Source organism: Psittacula echo (genome assembly GCF_963264785.1).
Source record: "Psittacula echo genome assembly, chromosome: 20".
NCBI lineage: Eukaryota > Metazoa > Chordata > Aves > Psittaciformes > Psittacidae > Psittacula > Psittacula echo.
The window spans coordinates 3064502-3086378 of record NC_137756.1 but is presented as its reverse complement, the minus strand read 5'-3'; the positions used below and the strand labels follow the sequence as shown (position 1 = coordinate 3086378).

Below are 21877 nucleotides of genomic sequence, written 5' to 3'. Positions count from 1 at the left end.
CAGGTAACTAAAATGACACAGCAAGTCACACCACTGACTGGAATACCATCCTGTTAGTGAAATCCAGACTGGGTCAGAAACAGAGACAGATCTCTTTTCATTGCTTCACGTAAATTACAGCATGTAATTAGCTTTGCATCCATTGCTGCTGAAGGGGAAGAAGACTTGGGGTTCTCAGGATACCAGAACACGCAGCTCTCCACAAAGTAAGTCACTATTAGTTGTGACAATTTCACAGTTACAAAGCTGTCACATCACCTTGTGCAAGGCAACAAAAGAACATGCACTCTTTATTTCTATCAGCAATATGAAATCCCATCAGGGTAGCCTACTGGAGCAATTTTAGATAGAACTGTACAACACAAATTAGGTGCTGCCTCATTGCTTTTCCTCTCCAATAGCCCCTGCTAATGTTTCCCAATGTCCCCACACCAGAAGTTTCTTCTGAGGACAGCTTTCGTGTACTTTTTATTCCACTTCCACCATTTTAGCAACCAGGTCTACCTACAGAATAACCCATTCCAGAGAGAAGCGAGTATGTTTGTATTTTATGGCCTCAGCTGAATCATCTTTAGATTATTAGTACAGCACACTCTGAGATGTTAAGACTCTTACCTTTTAGTGCGTCTTTTTCACACATCATACTGCAGCCTACAACAGCAAGAAAGGGTGAAAGGGCAGATGGAAAATTGCTGAAGAGATATTCCTGCTTCTCATAAGCAAATTTGTGAGATTGTGTGAGGAAGAGAAGCATCATCTCCCAAATTTCATACCAGTTTCACATGAGACCAACCACGTTGCCTCTTAACATATAATGTCATCAACTATTTACTATGCTTATAAATGTGGAATCTGAATTCAATTATAATCAGAGTTGCACTTTGGTCTTGGACCATAAAATGCGAACATCACCTCTCTGCTGTTGCCTTGGGAGTATCAGAGTATAAAGCTGTTTTAAGCCTGTGTCTGCCTGGCAGTTCCCTGTACATTAAACACATACTACAAAACCTGTATCATATAGGAAATATTTGAGGAACAAATTACCCACTGCAAACTTTCACTATCCATTGACACTGCATGGGGCACCCTATTCAAAACCACTTTGAGAGCCTACTGCTTTTGCTTCAAAAGTAGGACCCTCAACTATTTTGCAGATGCCACTTCCAATTGACTACTTACGCCTTTTCGAAGCAGCAAGAAAATATTTTTTAAGCAAGTATCTTGCAAGCTCTAAAATTCCCATTTTCTGAACATACAGCTGAAGTAATCCCAAAGGTCTGACTACTTTTCAGCTCAAGCTGTTTCCCAGACAGTATCTCTTTTGTTATTATGAAAAGGACATGTGAATGGCAAATCTAAAAAAGCCACCCACTGAGGCTGTGGGAAACCAGAATGGGAATAAATCTATACATAAGCAGTAGTGGGTAGGAGTAGTCTATACAAGGAAACACTCATTCATCACCAACATTTTAAGCCAGTATTTACCAAACTGGAAAGCTATTTATTAAAACTGTAATTCTTCCCTCACAATGTTATTGTTAGTAGAAAGGAAAGGGATTTTTTAGGCTTGGGGTTTGTTTGGGTTTTAATAGATCTTTTTGAGAATGTGTAGCCACAGTCAGGATGTCATTAGAGTTCTGAAACTAAAGTTCTTACAGCTACATCTGGGAAGGGACAGCGGAATACATGGTTTGATATAGAACAGCTTATGCTTGGACTAGAGAGTCTAGCGTAAAAGTAAAAACCCATCATACCATATTCTTCATAGACACGTGTGCTCAGATGCCTTACTTCAATCTGACAAACAGCAGCTCTGTACTTAGTAGCACATAAAAACAGCTCGTGGGGAATCCAGATGCAAGGAAAGCCAGCAAAACTACCCACTCTTTTTCTTCTGCATAAACTAAACAGTAGAGCACTGCAGGCGTGCAGGTGGACAGGCAGACATGCTGATCCACTGAGAGGACCTTTACAGAAAAGTTCATGTGTACAGTCTGCTTTCTTTAATTAGTATGTGAGGAAAGAAGATTCCTCAATTAATTGTGGAACAGAAAAAAGAGCATTTAGGATGCAATGCCTTTAACTTAATAGACTAACAGATTTATCTGTTTCTCATACAACCTGAATGGCACAGCAATTTCCCCCCCCCCCCCCCCCGCCTTCTCAAGAATAGGATTTGGTTCTGAGCAAATGTGTTGAAGCAGAATCTAACTGTAACACGCACAATTACTGTCTAGAGAAAGCGTTTACAGTTGCTGTGCAGAGTTACTATTAATGGGAGCTCAGTTTCCCAAATGCCTATAAAGCTCACAATATTAGATGACTCCTAGATACACCTGGCATATATTTTTTTTAAGTACATGCTTATCTCAGTTCTGTCTCCCATGATTTAATGAATTTCCCTGTGCCCAGGAATACATGTTCCACAGGCATAGGAGGTGCTGACTATGGCAGGTGTTCGCTTAGCAAATTTCCACATCCATGCTTCAAGGTTCGGATTAGTTTCCGATTAGCTTGCATGTGCAAGCAGTATTGTGATACTGAACTACGTTTATAACAGGCTCCAGAACAGGCTGTCTTCTTACCTATGAGCTACTGCACCAATTAGCTACTTTTGCAGTGATAAGTAAGCTAGACAATTTATACTGAAAGATCTGTGGCAGAGGGTAAAGTATTTGTAACAGAGCTTTCATCTCAAATGTGTTTCCTTCCCTGGCTTGTCAGCACATGATAGCTAAATTTCAGAGATAATGCAAAAGCTGTGACTGATTTTCCTTCATATAACATTATGAGCACCTTGTGTAAAGCCCACAGTACAATCAGTACAAAACTCCGGAGTTCTCCATTCAGGGGAAGGCAAGCAGTGCCTGCTTGCATACCTTGCTTGCGAGTGACTATTTTTCGCTTGTAGGTTCCAAGCTTTCTACCAGTTCTTAAATCCTCCAGTGTCACCTCTCACTGCTGCTCTGTCAAAGGCAACAGTGTTAAGTGGTCTTTGCAAAAATTTTCTGGTAAGCACCTTTATGCTCTCCTCCTGCTTCCTTTCACACCTATAAATATCCATGGACGAACTTGAATGACCTCTACAAATTTCCCCTTACTTCTCATGCTTATAAAAAAGTTGCTAATAAATGTTCTGTGTGGTACAAAGCATTCTTTATGATGTTAAATAATAACATAATAGTTTCACAGAGGTTTTTTTTTCTCTCTTTGTCTGAAGCTTCAGGCTTCTGCCATGGTTATCAACTGTCCTGAATAGAAGCACACTATGGCTATGTACCTTCTACTGCACACCCCACAATGGAGGTCTGGTCTGGGAAGAGAGGTGTTAATATAATATCAACTAAGTAGATGTGGCTATTATTTTTAATTAATTTAGGTATTGTGTGGCCAGTGGTAATCTCAGAGGCACATTATCACACACATACACACTAAATTGCTTTTTTACTAATGACTCATTTGTTTTAGTCTTGCCTCTTTCAAGAAAGCGATTAAGTTGAAAATGACCTTTTGAAGATTGTACTTGTGGACCGATCTTTTCATTTTTAATTACTTACTTTGCTTTAATTGTTACATTAGGTACTATTAGGAAAGCAGCCAGCTTCATAATCAATAATTTAATTAGATGTTTAGGACCAAGAAGTCAATGCAAATGTTATTCTGCAGTCAGGCCTTTCCCAAAGCCTTTCAAAGAACTTTATTCCCCTTTTGTTTCAAAGTGACATTGACGACATAAAAATTAAATTCATACTTACTTCAATATATCATGCATACACATTACTGATCTACACAGGCAGCTGGTAACAAGTTCAGATTCAGGTCAATCTATTTGCTGCCCAGACAGGAATATAGCCTCCTTCTCTCACTTCATTTCTAAATAACCAGTGACACAGCCAAATGCCATTACACTGCACACTCCAGCACACCGCGAGCAACACTATCCAAGTGTTTACTGAAATCTATAGCCAGACTTTTCCCCTGGCTAGAACTTCAAATATTTTAAATGCATCTATTTATAGTTCTCTAATTGCTACTAATATTCTAAGATAACCATCAGCAACTGAAAACTGTTCCACTCTCATTCTACAGCCGATGAAATCTGATTCAATCAGGAGTGAATTAATACCCTCCTCAATTCCACTGATACCTCTCTGCCTGCCCTTGCAAGTTTACAACACAGCAGCGTCAGTGATACATCACAGGGAGCTGTCAGCGGAGCTGTGAATTGCATGGCCTGGTGCCTGGAATATGGATGTCCCTCATTTGTAATTATAGGCATGTGTTTCACATTCAGAATGCCTTGCCCAGAAGCAATCCCTAGCTGGTAAGGTGTAAGTAATAGAAATGAGTGTGCCAAAACACCTCCCCATCACCCATCACTAGATTAGGGGGACCATCCTGGGGAATGTGAGGGAAACAGCACGTGGATGAAAGAGAGCCTTAAACCAGAACAGAAGCCTTGGCGAAAGGCATAAAACCTTGCAGAAGGGTGACCTGCTAGAAGGGAGGCAGGGAATCAGACAGATGCACCTAGAGCTTGCTAGAGAAGGGTCAGAAGACTCTGACCATGGGAAAGGCAGTGATACCAGAAAGCAGCCAAGACTTGCCCTAAGACACACAGTACGTTAAAACTTGGCCAGGCTGCACCACAAGAAGCCTTGCATGGAGGGTGCAAACTTCCAGCTACAGGAGGAAACTCAGGCAGATCCCCTGGGAAACCACAGCGGCAGAGGAAGGAAGGCATCAGGCTACAGAGAACCCCACTGCTCTCTTCTTTAGTAGCAGCTTAAATGACTGTGAACATCATGTTGAAAAGGTGTTATTTTAATCTAACTGAATAATTACATCACTGCCAAGATAAAGCCATTTATACATTTCACATGGATTAGGAATCAAGATGGATATTAAGCTTTAACATACAGAACTGTCTTCTTTTCTTAAAGACTTCTCCTTGAAATGAAGTAAAAACGTAGCTTGGAGACAAGGCAGAGGATGACATGTTAAAAGGGGCTGCCTTCCCACTGGCAACAGGACTCTGACATTCAGTGGACAGGCCCAGGCATGTCAATGAACAGGAACAGCTTAATAAAACAATAATTATAACCTCTTCAGAGCCACTAATTCACTTAGAGCTTTAGAATCTCAGAATCGTTTAGGCTGGAAAAGACTTTTAAGATCATCAAGTCCAACCATTGAGATTTGCAGAACAAGGTAACTTGTCTGATCTAAAATGTTTAGTGTCTAATTTAAAGACAGTTTAACAGGGAAAAAAAAACCCATGAGATCAACTGATTATACAGTTTGTTAAACTTTGGATTTAATGGTTTGATTTGGGAGCAAAGTCAGGAAGGCAAGAAAAGGGAGGGACAAGTCAATGGCAGGCCAAATGAAAGCCAGAGTCATAGTTCCAGCCTGAGGGTTATTCTCAGGACAGCAGCCAAATAGAGTTTGAGAGGCAATGGTTTTCCTGCTTCCCCAGGAAAAGGAAAAACCGCACAGAAAAACAAGAACACAGGATACTTTCTTGCTTGCATCTGGGTCAAACGATCCCAAATGCAGAGTTATATGCTCATCAGTTGAAATATTTTATTTTAATCTGCTTTTTCCCACTGAAGTTGTTTTGGAGGAAAGTCAAAAAGTAGCATTTTTTACAAATTACAGTGACCATACCAAGCTTTTTCCCCCAATTATTTCAAGATTAGAAAGAAATCAAGACATTTCTCCTCAGCCATGCTTTTGATTTTGAAAAATATTGGCACCAAGTCTCTAGGGAAGCTTCCCAAACAGATTTCACATAAACCTCTTCAAGTTTTACTTTTGTTTCTCATGTTATTATTTCTTGGTGAAAACATAATCTGTATTCAAAGCTACTTGTTCCTGATTTCATATTTCACTGTGACTCAAATTCCCTTTCGTATTAAGACAGGGAGTTTTAAAATATGAACCCATTATTTACAAATACATAGAACAGAATGAGGACCACAAAATTTGTTACACTTCGTGCCAGGAACAGGACTTATCCTTGCATATACCTTCTTTACAGGAGAGTAATTCAAGTACACCAAGAGATTCAAAGTTTGCATGGAAGAGCTCTTCATCTCCAATACTGACAACTTCAGTCTTTGACCTACTTTTGAAGAGGATTGACTTGAACCAGAAACTGTTTGTCAGAGATTTTTTTAAATGACCCATCCTGTCTATTCATTCAGCTCTTAAATTCGTCCCTCAGGAGTTCAAATAAAGCTGACAAATCCAATGCACTCATAATTTCGTGTCTAAGGTGTTTACTGAGGAATAAATCAAGTGGATAGGCCAAAAAATGTAAAGACAATCAGATGGATTTTCAAAACAACTCCCTTTGGCTGCTCCAAATGAACACAGGTATAAAAGCCCCCACCAAGAACAGGCAGCATCCCGACAAAGATCTGGGTGCTCCCACAGACTTTAAGCTACTGACAAAAAAGTTCTGACAAAATCCATGTTGAGAAACATGTAATTTAAAAGATAATTTATATTTCACTGGAAGAAACAAAAATATAACAGGGCTTTTTTTTTTTTTTTTTTGGGGGGGGATAATTACTGATTTGAAAATTACTAAATTCTGACAAAATCAACACCGAAAAAGGAGTGGTCTAAAAGATAATTTCATTAGAAGAAAGAAAAAAGGTTCTCTAAGGAAATTACCAGTTTAGAACAGTTCCACTGAATTAAATCAAGAAAGAGTTAACTCACTTTCAGGCACAATCCAGTTGCATTAGGAACCACAGCAGTGTTGTCCCATGCCATAGTGGGGAAATATGGACTTCTGTTATGAAGGAAAACATTGCAAGACTGGAGCTTAGATCAGCATCATTGTAATTATTCCACGTCCATAGGAAACACGTCAGCAGCTAAACCCTCATCATTGAAATGCCACCCACAGCTGGCAACAGCAGAGAGCTCAAAAATGGGAGTATGTAAGTGTTTATTCCCTGGCAGGACACAGTGTGAAAAGCCCTTTAAATAGCCACTGTCCTTAAATGATCTGGATGCCTTAAATGCCGAATATTATGCCTTTTATAAAACTGCAAAAATGCAAACTGCACTGACCCAAATTCTTGGGGATTTACTCTTCTATTTCTTTGAACTCACAGACCCATCATTTTGGGGTCTAAGAGTGTAGGGGGTAGATCATGAAAAGCCAAGAAAGAAAAGTCCCAGGCAGCGTCTCAGCACCACCCCCTGTACCCACATGGTAGAACAAGGCTGGTGGGGCTGCTGTGGACCAAGGGAAAGGTGGTGCCTGACAGGAGGGCTGAGCACCCACTGCCACTTTTAGCAGATGTGGCATTCATTTGGGTTTCCCTGCTGTTGCCCAGAGACCTAATAGCATAGCAACTTAAACTCTATCAAACCTTGTCTAGCATTCAAAAGCCAGTGGCACAAAATGATAAGGAGACAGTTATTAGGAAATAACTCTTTAGAAAGGGCTGTACATACTCTCTTTTATCCAATGCCACATTTAAAGAAAAAAAAACCTGGCCTAAAGGAACATCCAGCTGCCTCTCACTCTCTTCACTGACTGCTTCTTCCTAATGGCTTTCTTCTAGTATAATGTGGCCCTAGAAGCTCAGCCTGCCCTACTAAAGTGTGCCTGTAACCTACTAAAGGTTATAGGCCCTACTAAAGTGTGCCTAAAGTGTGCCTGTAACCACCCCTGAACCATTCCCATAGGCTGAGAGAGAAATGATTTTTTCATGTCCAGTAAGAGATACCCCTGCATGAGCCTGCAAGGAGGCTCTGCCTGGATTCCCACTCCCCTCCCTTGCTTTGGGGCATGTGGAAGCTTTACAGCAGGAGTATGATGGCTACAGCCAGGTTCTGGCTCAATGAGAATGAGTTATCATTACTGGGAGCGATTTGCTGCTGTTAAGGCAGGAGTTTGGACAATCTCATTCTGCTTTTTTCCTTTTTCCTCCAAGATTGCTGTCTGCATTATTCATCAAAGACCACACTGCCTCAGAGCTCCCAACTTCTGATTGTGCTGTTCAGTCCACAAACTACTCTCAAGGATAAAATTCGATGCACAGAGCTAGAACTTGCATCTTGTCACTGTTCTGCTGAGCTGTCATACCCACATTTAAGTCATCTTTGACCCAAACAGTAAAAAGCTGACACGCTTAATGCCTTCCTGTCTGGATGTCAGGGATATTAGTTTGCTAGTGGGGTGGGAATAGGATCCTTTCATCTGTGCTATGTGCCAACAGTTTTCTACTAAAGGAATGCAGAAAAATAAGAGCTTGTCTTAAATCACTGGGCTACACTGCACACAATGAGAAATATATCCTGGATAATTAAAAAATTAAACTACAAGCACTTGAATATCGGTGACCAGTAAAGACCAAGGTAGGCAACAGTTATCAAACAATATCTTGAATGTTCAGTATTTCACAGACTCAAATAGAAAAAGCATTGTACGAATCTAGCTTTTTACAGAGCTGTGCATGTGCTCCACTTCATTAACAAGAACACTAACACTGATATGAATGGGATTGTCCAGTTAAGTACACACACACAAGTCTTCCCAAATCCTTGTGAGACACATTCCTTAGGGCATTACTACTGAATGCTGACTCCTAAATGACAGTCACTGCAGAACTTTTCCAAAAATTAAATATCCACTTGGAAAACCTGACATTTCAAAAATCAGAAAGCAGATGAGACAGTTACTAAATCAATAAGTTTCAAACGTGTAGAATGAAAAATGAGAGTACTTCCCCCCCCCCCCCCATTTAATTATTTAAGAGTATAAATATTTGGCATTTTATCTGTCTGAGAAAGAGCAAAGATTCAGCTTGGCTCAAATGTTACCCAGACAGATCTGACAAGCCCCAAGAAATTACTCATCAGAATGTGGGAAATGCAGATGAGTGGCAGACCTCTTATCACAAGAATTAACCCAGGCAGGTGAACTTGTACTCTTGGGGTATCATGCTTTTTTGCACCTCTCGCATTTGTCATTGGATACACTTTGCAATTCATGGGTAGAGATGCTCACTGTGATGTGTCAGCAAGAAAATACTCTGGTGAAAAGCCAGAATATACTAGTCTTTCTATGAAACTGGCATAAAGATAAATTCCTCAGCTTATCTTGGCACAAGAGCCATCAGCTTTACTGGCAAGGAATTCCTACCAGTGAATTGCAGCCTCAGTCTCACACATATAATCTATTGGGAGTCTGGCACAGCATGAGGATGGTTCCTATCCAAATCCAATACCAACTCCCTGTTTTCTCCCAGAATGTTTGGAAGGAGCCATAATCATCTAAATACTATTCATCCTTCTGTGTTCTAATTTCTCTATAGGCAACATCTATCTTAGGCTAAAATTACAGTCAATGTGCTGCAGATTTTTTTTGGAAATGCTAGATCTTACCCTATGTTATCCAGGGGGGAAAAAAAAGAAAAAACGAACAAAGTAATGCCACACATTTCTAAAGTCTAAAGGCTGCATTATAACTTCAGCTTAGTAATTACAAAGATTTATGTCCCACTCTGCCCCAAATCCAGAGCTCATTGTCCATTCAACTTACACTGCTCTGACTTACAGTTCTCCGCATCCATTATCTTTAATAATAAAGAGCTGACTGAAGTTAATGATTGAAAAGCAAGATGTGGTTAGTAATATGAACCTAATTTATGAGAAAACAAACCAGAGTATGATTTTCATGTTTCATTAAAATTATCTTAAATGCACTCTTTAATGCTAATTAATCTCACAGAGGTGAGAAAAGACTCTGTTCCAAATTAATGGGGGAAAATCATTCATCTTCCTTCTGGAGGGAACATTTAATACCATTCAGCATTTAGAGGGAGACAGATACCATCTTCACAGTGATTTCACCACTTAGAGTGACGCTTCAATGTGGGCCCATATCTGAAACCTGCAAGATTTCAGTCCAGCGCAGGGCAACTAAGATGATGAAGGGAGTGGAGCATCTCCCTTATGAGGAAAGGCTGAGGGAGCTGGGTCTCTATAGTTTGGAGAAGAGGAGACTGCGGGGGGACCTTATTAGTGTATATAAATATATAAAGGGGGAGTGTCACGAGGATGGAGCCAGGCTCTTCTCAATGGCAAACAATGATAGGACAAGGGGTAATGGGTACAAACTGGAACACAAGAGGTTCCACTTAAACTTGAGAAGAAACTTCTCAGTGAGGGTGACAGAACACTGGAACAGGCTGCCCAGGGGGGTTGTGGAGTCTCCTTCTCTGGAGACATTCAAAACCCGCCTGGACACATTCCTGTGTAACCTTATTTAGGTGTTCCTGCTCTGGCAGGGGGATTGGACTAGATGATCTTTTGAGGTCCCTTCCAATCTCTAACATACTGTGATACTGCGATACTGTGATTTCCCACTGAATAGGGAAACAATTCAACAGAATAAACATGCCACACAAAACATTTTCACAAAAGGTCTTTCCTATCGTAGCAAAATTATTCAAAGCTGAAAAAATCTGTTAATGAAAATTGAAGGGTTTTTTCCATAAGTTTATCAAAGAAAAGCTCTTGTGTAATTCTGTTAATTTGCTATGAACAGGAAATTACTGAGACATCTGCAAGATTAAGTTCCTTGCAGGATTCATTAAAAGCAAAACAAAGCAGAAAACTATTTTTCCACCGAGTTTTTAACTTTTGTTTGTATTTCAATATTTTTCTCTCAGTTTGAATTATTCGTATTCAGGTATCAAATACTCTTACAAATCAACACAGCTAAGAATAATGAGTCTTGACTGGCTTCATTTTAACTGGTCCTTTGTGCCCAGGATTATTATTAAAGGACCTATTCAGTCTGTTTCTATGACCCATAAATAGAAATTGCTTAATGAGCATCTCAAGTATTTCACTGCCATTTTCATGTCAGTTTTTCCTACCCTATGTTTGTATAGCTCTGATGACAACACCTGTTAGTTAGTACACAGCAACAGTTGTTTGCTGCCTTCTTCTCAAATCACTTCCATGAATACAACCTTCTCTATCCTGGGCTGGAATCTTGTATCTTTACATTGTTTGAGAAATGCAAAGTGACAATAATACCAACTGAAGTAGCAACTTGAGCATTTCAAGAGTTGCTCTATGAGAAGTATCACAACAGCAGCAATAATTATTGAATTTTCCGACAGTAGAAGAAAATGACTCTTGCCTTGTTCTGGCATTCCACTTGAACATGATTTACATATTCGGTCTGCAAAGCAGCAGCAACACATACACTCTCCAATATACTACGTTCATTTATACTTACAGCAAAGGTAAGAGAATAAGATGCAGCAGTTCAGACACTACCTACAGTGATACATTATGGAGAAAACAATACATATTCCATGAGAAATCAGCTGTGAGTTCTGGGAGCAAGGAGGGGAATCTCTTCTATAGACGAAGAATAAATATACTAGACTTCTCTGTAGCTTGAAGTTCTCCTATGTCACTTTCTCCCATTTCCTTTGTATGTAACCTAAAGCACATGCCAGCACTTACAAAAGAAGCAGGGCAAAGCTGACTTTTAGCTGCTCTATTGAACTTACAGAGCAGAGTGTGCAGCAATACCACCTTCCAGACCGACCATCAGCTGGGAACACCACCACCACCACCAAACTAAGTCTCCCTGTTTATTCAGTGATCTCAGTGCATGTCCATGTGTTGCACTGTGAGGACTCAGACGTTTCAGATGTCAAGAAAATGTGATATGGTGATAATTTTGCTCACAAGATAATAGCTGTGTTAGTGAATGTGGAAAATGTAGGAATGATTCGTGTCAACAATCGGGAACTCCTTGTGACCATTGTACTTTGTGTGAGATATATAGAAATGATCCTGATGTTTGTTTATGTCAGTACAATGATGAAAGGGAAGAAGAAACAAAGGAATAATCCATTTACTCAACTGCTTAAGTGCTAGCATGGTTGGGCGACCAAGAGACACATCCTGTTACAGGATGTTGTGAAACTTAAGGACTGAGCAAACAGACATACAAGGTGTGGAACAAATCAAGCTAAGACTGTGGTTAAGCTTGTAACAAACGTCTCCCTGTTACTACAGTACCAAGAAGGTCGGCAACCTCCTCCTTCACCAAAAGGAAGACCTCAGCAACAAGAGAAGAACAATGAAAAGAAGCCACGTCGGTATCCGAGTGAAGAAGACAAGGAGATTGGTTGGGACCCAGGACCGAGAAGTATAAAAGACTAAACCCCAAAGATCCCAGTGTGCGTCTTGGGTGGAGCAGAGACTCCCCGGCGCACCCAGCGCTGCTTGCTTATTGCCTTACCCTTAATCAATCTGAATAAAGTATTTGGAATCAGTCGTGGCTAAGACTGAATGTTTATAACAGTGAATACTCTATTGCCACATCATCCTTTGTTTCTATTTTGATTTTATACTGGCTTTCATTTTTCTTACACCATACATGCCATCACTTTCCTTGAATTCAAGAAAGACCAAGAAAAAGGCTGCTTACCGTTCTGGCATCCCACAGAGACAAAGTCTTGTCAGCAGAGCTAGTGAGAACAATGTTGGAGAATGGAAGAAACTCAATGCTATTGACCGAATCCTTATGGCCACACATTGTGTATTTGCATTTCTCACTGCAAAAGAAAATAACAGGAATACAGCACTTACCATTCAGGATAATAATAACAAGAGAAATGTTCAGGTAAATTAGCAATGCATTTCAGATGTATTTCCTAGCTACTCTTTAGAAAAGATGAACATTGACAGCTATTCATCACCCAAGCACTCCACCACAGAGAAAATAAAAAGCCCAGGCAGTTTGTGTGTGCTTCTCAGTAATGAAGGCTGTAGTGGGAAGGCAAAAGGAAATGGAGAAGCAGGTTTTAAAAGACTGAATTGTAAGGAGCAACAATGAAAGCACCACTTTATGTTTCCTGGGTGCATCCTCAGAAACCTTGCTGATGTAGAATTTAAAAGGAACATGGATAAAAAGGTAGGATAGGGACAGCACCATTTACTTTTTAAAGATGTCTTATTCCTTCTTGCTCACAAAGGATCTAAGAAATGCATAGCACCATGCCAACATGTACCTCGAAGGAAGCCAGAGAGGCTGGCAGCCTGACTTTCTTCTAAAGGTCTGCAGAAAGACTTGTAGAAACTAACTGATGTCTGGGACTTCTTCAATGGGGGTGAAGTATTGTCACTGTGGACACTCAAGAGGCCTTTTTCCTTACTATGGATAAGCCTCACTGGTAGCCACTGTAAGCTGTAAGTTCTTAAAGCAGATGTGAAGAAACAGAGGTGAACCCCAAGCATGGAAGTCTTTGCTATGAACTGACCACAGCTTAGATGGAATTACTCTGTGACATAGCTTTGGAAGTCTTTCAAGGCTGAAGACTTTCAACTGCCCTGTTTTCTCTCAGCTGATTAGCTATGAAGTAATATCCTAAGGAGTTTTGTTTTGCTTTCTTATCTGTTTGTTTTCTTACCTTTTAATGTGTAAATTTCTGATACAACACTATTGATCCTTCTCAGTTCAGGATATGAACCTGGATACAAGATGGGAAGCTTTCCCCATTGTAACGAATAGAGATGTAACCACTATGACAATGCCGTAGAGAATCAATTCTCTCACAAACCAGCCTGAAGTTGGCTATCTAGCTATGATCTATACAAGCTTTTGGGCTTCTGTTTTGTTTTCTGCATGCACACCAGAGAAGAAGATTCCTTAAAATGGAGTCCAGGAGAAGAGAAGGAAAAGCCCAAGGATTCCTCATCAGGACAACACAGAAGGTAACAAACAAATCTGGGATTATTCAGACTGAATAGAATGGTTAATGCTTAACTCCTACCTAAGCATGTCAAGAGGGGAGACAATTGAAACAAATCTGCATTCATGACTTATGTCTGTATGCAAGAGTCACCCACGCTGATAAGGCTTTCAGTCTATGATTTCTTTACATATACATGAAACTTCATGAATTTACAGTGTTTGAATCGTTGTATCTTGTGAAAACATACAGGCATACTATGGAAAAAGCAAGTCACTTCTATCCTCTTTGCCCAGCTGAGTCAAAAATAGCATGAAAAAAAGAAAAGCCAACAACTCATCGTAAATTATTAAATCTTTTAGTGAGAGCTCACAATTTTATTCCTTGCTCATGTGATTCTGACAGTAGAAACACACCTCCCCTGAGCTGGCTGCTGAATATATCACTGGGGCTTGTACGTTAGGTTACTGGGTGGCTCTTAGCAGAGAAATTTCTTACAGTATTCATTAAGGAAGCTGTCAGCAGGGGGAATTAAAAAGGTGATTTTTTTATTTACTTTTAAAAAATTTTCTTCCTGCCTGTAGGTCACCAGAAGACTCCTGGAGCTCCTGCAGGTTTGGGATCAACAGCACAGAAAATCAGCATCTGCAGATCAGGTACAGGCCAATAGAGCTAAAAGGTTTTGATGGACACTACCCTGATCACTCATCTAATAAAGTGACCTCTCAGACCTATTTCAATGCCTCTCCATTTCCCAGCCCAAAATCCATATGCTGTGCTGAGCTGAACACCAGGCCTGTCCCTACAGAAGGGAGATCAGTTGTTTCTGAGTAGAAGTATTATCCAGGAAATATTTTTCAAAGGACTATTAGATTCCACTGGTATAATTTTAAAGAACCTATGTTTTTCTATTATAGATAATATACCATATTCAATATATTCAGTATTTCAATATTATCTGTTATACAGACTACACGTGTTACTTTATCACAAGGACTTGTTTTAAATTAGTCATAAAGTACTGTGGCTGTTAAGAGCTCAGTGCACAAGATATTCATGATCACTTGATAGAAGACAATAAAATAACTTCAGTGAAATATTTTTTTGGTTTCACAGTCTCATGGTAATGTTTTACACCACAGAATATGCCTTCCTCAGATCATATACTTTTATTCATGTATAGGTATGCCATGATTTAAAAGTGACCACTGATTTCCTGCTTGCCTGTCACACTGTAGCTTGGGGCTGCTGAGCAGCTTCTGACAAGCAAAATCCTGCTGTGCATTTTTTGGGCACTTATTAGGTTTGAAAACACAGACAACTTTATATACCACAGTGGGACAGTGTTCACTAGAAGAAAAGGGGCTATTTTCCTGTAATAACAGAATGTATGTATCTAATTTTCAAAGACAAGGGAAACCAACATCTTCAACCTGCTCGAGGGGGCTTGGGGTGAAAGAACATAGGAAAATGAATGAAAGTAAAGGAAAAAAAGCAAAGAAGATTTTGTTTGTGAGGCACTGACATAAGATATGGCCCATCCCAGGCGGACAGGCTGCAAGAACAGGCTTGTGAGAGATTAATTAGGTGCCGAAGCAGGAAGGCCCACTCAGAATCCCTCAGCAAGGTGAAAATGGACTAAAGTGATGGACCATGACAGCAGCAGAAGGGAAAGAAATGATTTGTATTTTTCCGTTAAGAACATAAACACCCAGTGCTGATGCAGTTGTCTGTCTCTCTCCTTGCCACTTCCATATCACTGCGTACTGATGAGCGAACTCTGGCTCTCAAGATTTAATTTACCACTCTGGTAACTGACTGACTGGTATTTCTAAGAACCTCCAACTGCTACATGAAAAAACTCATCTTTCCTTCCAGCTGAGATATAATTCCAGCAAGACTCTCTTGTATACAAGCTATCTTTTGGTCAGAAAGGGGAACATTTTATTTAGATGTTCCTTTTCCTCTGACATGAAGGGTAGAGAATTACGCTGCTTTTCACTCGAGCTCGTATTTTTATGCAATGGTTCAAGTTTATCTACATTAGAACAGATCTGTAGCGACTTTCATTATCTAATGTTTTTTTCTCATGACGAACACATAGCCTCGTGGGTACAAGTTTCACCAGCCCTGAGCAATTTAGTTTAGAAGACAGAGAGAATCGTCTATGAATAGTAGTTTAGGAATCTGCAGCACCCTTGTGGCTTACATCCAGAAGCAAAGAGGTCCTGAACAAATACTGCCATTGTAGGCATGAGTGTACTGCTCAGTATTTTGTGATTGCATTCTGAACCTCATCACAGCCACTGATTCCAACCCTCATCCTTTACCTGTGTTATTACTACTTTTTCAATGTAAAACATCAGTTAACAAATTTTCTTGACTCGTGGCTGATTATCCTCAGTATTCTCTTTTTCTCTACAAAGTCAATTTCCCTTTCCTTAAATCCAGGTAAGGGAATGACGTCCATCAATAAATCAGCCCTAATTCTACCTCACCAGGTTTCGATTTCCCTTAGCAGGTTCAAACAAACACAGACAGACTGTTATAGTTCTAAAGCAGCACACCTATAGCATGAATCTTGCCTTTAAATTAATCATACCATTATCAATATCACTAGCTCAACAGTGATGGGCAAATTTTACTTGCTCAATTTTTAGAGATTTATTTTTTGAGAATCAACATTTCAGAATGGTTCATTCAAATTCAAAAGGGCTTTCAGTAAAACCACATTGAAAACAGAAGATTTGAAACACTTCCACTAACATGAGACTTCACTGGATATTAAGAGACTGCCATCTCTACACTAACATACAATAGCAGCCAAATAATGCACTAGTGAGATGTTTCATCAACTGTACAATAACAAAAGAAAATACAGATAGTGGGCAGGTTTCTTTTCCCTGTGTACTTTCCTGTCTGCACAGATGGAGTTGAACCTCAGTGAGGACAACAAGTTGGCAAGCCCTGATGAGAACATTTGACAACTGCCTGGTACATATTTACTGCTAAAGGCTATTTAGGGCACAAAGCACTGGGCAACCTGCAGTGCTCCACACCAGCTTAGTACTCATTTCAAAAGACACACAGCAAATCAGAGCAACAAGTGAGATTACATGTTGCCAATTCATTTGCTATTTAAAAGAGTTTTAACACCCAACACAAATATACTTACGAGCAATTCTATGAAAACAGGACAAGCTTTGCATCCTTTCTTGATTCTTTTTTTAAAGCATATGGTTTCTGTGTTCAGCTCCAGTTGAAAAAATTGGAAGGTTGGGGAGTAATATAATTTCAATGATTAATTAGGTAGCCACAGAATCTCAGACTGGTTTGTGTTGGAAGAGACCTTAAAGCTCATCCAGTTCCAACCTCCTGCCATGGGCAGGGACACCTTCCACTAGAGCAGGTTGCTCTAAGACCCATCCAGCCTGGCCTTGAACACTGCCAGGGATGGGGCAGTCACAGCTTCTTTAGGCAACCTGTGCCAGCGCCTCACCACCCTCACAGTTAAGAACTGCTTTCTAAGATCTCATCTCAATCTACTTATTTCATTGCTGTGCCATATTAAATCTCAATTTCAAGCATGGTAATTAAAAGTACCTATAGAGCCAATCAAAAGCAATGAGATTTTTGCAGGTACTTTTGAGCCATTGCCTCTACCAACCATCTTTTCACAAGCCTTCCAAAGGAATACATTAAATGCATACTCTCAAACTGTACTATCTTTCCCAACAATGACTCTCTCAAATCCATGGAATGAACAAAAAACTAAACCCTTTCTCATGCCTATAGAAAAAAATACTGCTATGTTACTTGCAATCACCAGAAGGTAAAATATCAAGATAAATTATACCAGAACGTCACCGGCTATGAAGATGGACACAACAATTCTAAGCAAGGTTTGTAAGGTCACACAACAACCAGCCTCCATTCCTGTTATGGTGATATAATTGTAACAATTAAAGGAGAATAGTTTTTGCAAAACCAAATCCTATCCTATTATATGGCTTTATCTCCAAAATGTGCTTAAATTAGGCATAGAATTTTTCCAGCCAAGATCAATGGGCAAGTATAGCACATAGGCTGGCTTAAGACATTAAAATGCCAGTTTGGTTTATGCTGTTATAAATGCATCCTATCATGTCTTTACATTTTATGACCTCTATTTTATTTCTAGGTAGCTTCACATATGACACACCCAATTATTCATGTCAAGAATGTAAAACTACCAGTATTTCAGTAAAAAGTGCCTACCATCATTTATGACAATGATTTTTTTTTTCTTGACCCATCATTTCACTAAATATAACACATTTTAGAAGACACTGACATGTGAGGACACTTCCTCCATAAAGTACATTTGCCTCTGAAAAGATATATGCCAGTATGATGTTGTCAATATGAACCACTTTGTTCAATTATTACTTATCTTCCATAAAATGAAGCTATCTTCAAAGTGTGGAACATTCATTCATGACCTCATTCAAACCAGTGTCTGACAGTTCGAAAATGCAGTGCTAAAGTAGAGGCTACAACTATTGTTGTGAAAATGTAAACATTTCTTCTCCAGTATTTAGAAGCATTTAGAAAGAAAATACAAATTAAATCCTTCTCTGTAATTTATCCTCATACATGGAACATTTTAATCTTCACAACCTGAGTGCTCTGCAAAACAAGGAGTAATCCCTAATTTAAAAGAAGCTGTAAATCAGGGCTTCTCTAGCAAGGGTCAGTTACTCCCAAGTTATTAAATCACGTGAAATCACTTTATATTGTTGGGTTTAGGTAACTGTAATTGTTAGACATTTTAAATTCACAGTGAGCAGAAGCAGGATTAAGTATTAAACTTTCCTATCATCACTCACATCAGAGGCTGCTTTGAGCTCAGCGAGGTAAGGCTGGCTGAAGCACACAAGCACAGTGTCTACGTCCTGCTCCCACTGAAAGCAGCACAAGGTTTGCCACTGATGTCAGTAGGAGTAGGATTAGATCCAGGTTTATCACCACAGGAGCCTGACAGCTCACACTTTTGGTCTAGTGAACAGTAAACTGAGCATGTAAAAGGAAACTGATCTCTGAAGGCTTAACTGTAAGTTCAAGGGTGCAATTCTTTCCCTTACTCTATTCGTTTTCTCGTCTTGCCAAAAGCAAAGCCAAGGCTTAGCAACTAAGAAAGCTTGGCCAAGGAAGAAAAGAACCCCAAACGATATAAATGTTTTATTAACATTTTCTAGGTATATAAACAAACGTTACTTATCTAACTCGGCAAGTTTACAAGCCTGCAATAGAATACTGCTACATTCTTTTCTTAGACCTCCTTGAGAAATTGGGAAGTTGGGAGTCATACTCTCAAACCACAGAGGTTCTGAAATAGATCAAATTGCTTCTTTTAATTAAAAGAACATAAGTCAACTTTAATAGTTACATTTTTGTCTTGTTTGGCCAGATCTGAAAGCCCGCAGCAGTTTATTTTTCAGAGTGCAGATTTATTCTCCGAAATTTGACAAAGTTCTTTTCCCTTTAGTTTTCAGGAGCTAAACAGAGCATGGCAGCTTCTCTTTAGTACCAATTTATAAAGACTGAACAAAACCGTTTGCAGCCCTGCTTCAGCTCCTGCTGAAATCAGTAATAAAAACCACAGTGATTTAGTAGATGAACAGATAGCACCCTGCTGTGAGTGGGAACTGTAGTCTCAGCCCTCTTCTGGCCCTGCTTGTACAATGAACACCTTGCACACACAGGACAAGCTTTCATGTTCGTACACGATGCAATGATGCCTGCAGGTAAGCCCCCAGTTTAGACAGAATTTGTCTAACCTATTATGAAAGCCCTCCCTTTTAGTAAAACTCTAAGAGAAAATTGAAAGGTAACAGGTAAGCATGACTGGTCCTTAACTTTGTACCTCATTTGGTGAGGTCTGAGCACACAGGGTGCTCCCCAGCCCAATCTGGTCCCACATATTTTGGGGTTCAACCTTGCAAGTACCATGTGTTAAAATCAACCTAAAGCAGGAATATGGGACAAAAGCAAGTCCATCAAAGCATGCCTATAACCTTGTCTGTAAACCCTTCCTCCAACTCAAAACAGATATAGTGATCTCTTCTTCTGTAGTGCCACCTCCAGTAGCAGTGCACAATCCTGCTACCATTTATAGATTTGTGTGCTGTTAACAATCTACTCAGGCAACAGCAACACCCAGACGGAACAGGAAAGCTATTTTATTGTGTTGTGTTTGAGATTTATTTCATCTCCAGAGACCATGCCTCCTTACATAATTTGCTGTTCTAAAAATTACTTTGTCCTATTTCTATGATTTGAAAGAGCCTCTTTGGCAAACAATACCCAGAAAGTGAAAACTGGACATACCTGAGAACACAAAACATACAAGTAAGCACATGCAGAACAGAGAGGCCAGTGCACTACATTTAATGAAGGCTAATAGCTTGAACTTCAGATTCAGCAAGGTCTAAGATTGAGGGACATTTGGTCAGAACTCCCTTAATAAATTTATAATAAACCAGCAGAAAGCAATGCTCCAGTCAGATTTCCATTCTGCAGTGAAATTAGAGAACAGCCAAACAACAACAGCCTTTGAAATAGTGTTCTATAAATGCAGGAGAAAGGGGCTGCAAAACGCCATGCCTTACCTGTGGGATTAAAATGCTTATTTGTCTCAATTCCTTGCAATTTATGTAACAGAATCTGTATCACTGGAAAAGTAGCCAGTTATAACACCATATTTATTTTTCTGGAAGAGCTCTACTACATGTATTTCAGTAGAAGCTGTGTATTTATTGAGTGTGTGGAAACTTCCACTACTAGTGAGATACTGATCACCTTACTAAGACATATCACTGATCAAAAAACCACTCTCAGCCAAAAAAGCACAAAGGCAAAGTTTTAAGGACACTCTGGTTGCTATGGTGTTGAACATAGACTTGACTGCCTGACGCTAGCCTGCAAAATAAGAACCTTGATATTCTACCAGTGATTATTGAGCATGTTTCTGCATAGAGCGCAAAGAGACAGTGGTTGGTCAGGGTTTGCAGAACAAAAGACTTGCACAGGTACCATGTTTGGTTAGTGCTGTCTGGCAAAATTAGACAAAAAGAGAAATATAAGCAATTACATTATGTTCTCTTTGAGTGATTGAATACTACTCAAAACCAGGATTTATTTGATAAACACTGAGAATAATAAATATGATTGATAATAGCTTGATATGTACTCTTATGGAAATTGCAAATTACTGAATTAATATTCTCCTACTTTGGCTTTCACTAGAAGACGTGAAAAACTGACAGTGTATGCCAATAATGTACCTCTTTTTTTTGCTGGCCTGAAACATGAACAATGAATCTGCTCATGATTATATTGAAGATTTAGCCTCTTCACATCTTACACTTCTTCGAACAAGTGAAGTGTTATATAAGAAGTATTATTATTTGTATTATTTTCTGTTTCCCGAGAAAGAGGTTTTGATCTGAAGCTTAATTTTTATAAAAAGGAAAAATAAAACAATAAGGCATAAGATCTCTTAGGAATGGTTTAAAGTCTTTTAGTTCTAACCTTTACTGTTAATGTATGATTTTGAATTAATATAATTAAACCTATGTAATCACAGTGTGCATCTCAAGTAAGTGTCATGGTAAAAAACAACAGTATCCACAATCACAAGGGCAGACTGATTTCTAAAGCTATATAGTGATGCTGTAGAATCCTCTACAGATGCTACAGATGTGCTGGAACTAAGCGCATCTTCGAATGTAAGTATTTACTTAAATGTTCAGCTGAACCAGGACCAGAAGACACATCACTTTGCCAAACATTGCTTTAAAATAGCAACAGAAATTAGTAGTCTTGTAGCTGTCTCAGAGACACCAACAAGTGATCACTGTGAATTGAAACAACCATTTTTTCTTGTATAGCTGTTCTCGACTGAGTCACAGCAGTAAGGGAGGCCAGAGAAGCCTGAACGCCTCAGCAGCACACCATGTCCACTCTAACAGCAGAAAAAGGGTTGCAGTTGCCAGGTCTGTCTTCAGGAGGCAAAGAATATTTTTATAACATTTCAGTGGATTCCAAGAGGACAAGTGCTGAGATTAAAAGTTTTGCAATAT

At 39.4% G+C, this 21877-nt stretch overlaps 1 protein-coding gene across 1 annotated transcript in view; it reads right to left on the bottom strand.

The window, feature by feature from the left end:
* SPAG16 (sperm associated antigen 16) overlaps positions 1–21877 on the bottom strand; it is a gene marked incomplete at both ends in the record, with an annotated part of 443494 nt that overhangs the window by 157252 nt on the left and 264365 nt on the right. The window contains one exon of the mRNA XM_080632060.1: positions 12491–12617. Coding sequence (XP_080488186.1) covers positions 12491–12617 — 127 coding nt within the window. The remainder of the gene's footprint in view (positions 1–12490; positions 12618–21877) is intronic.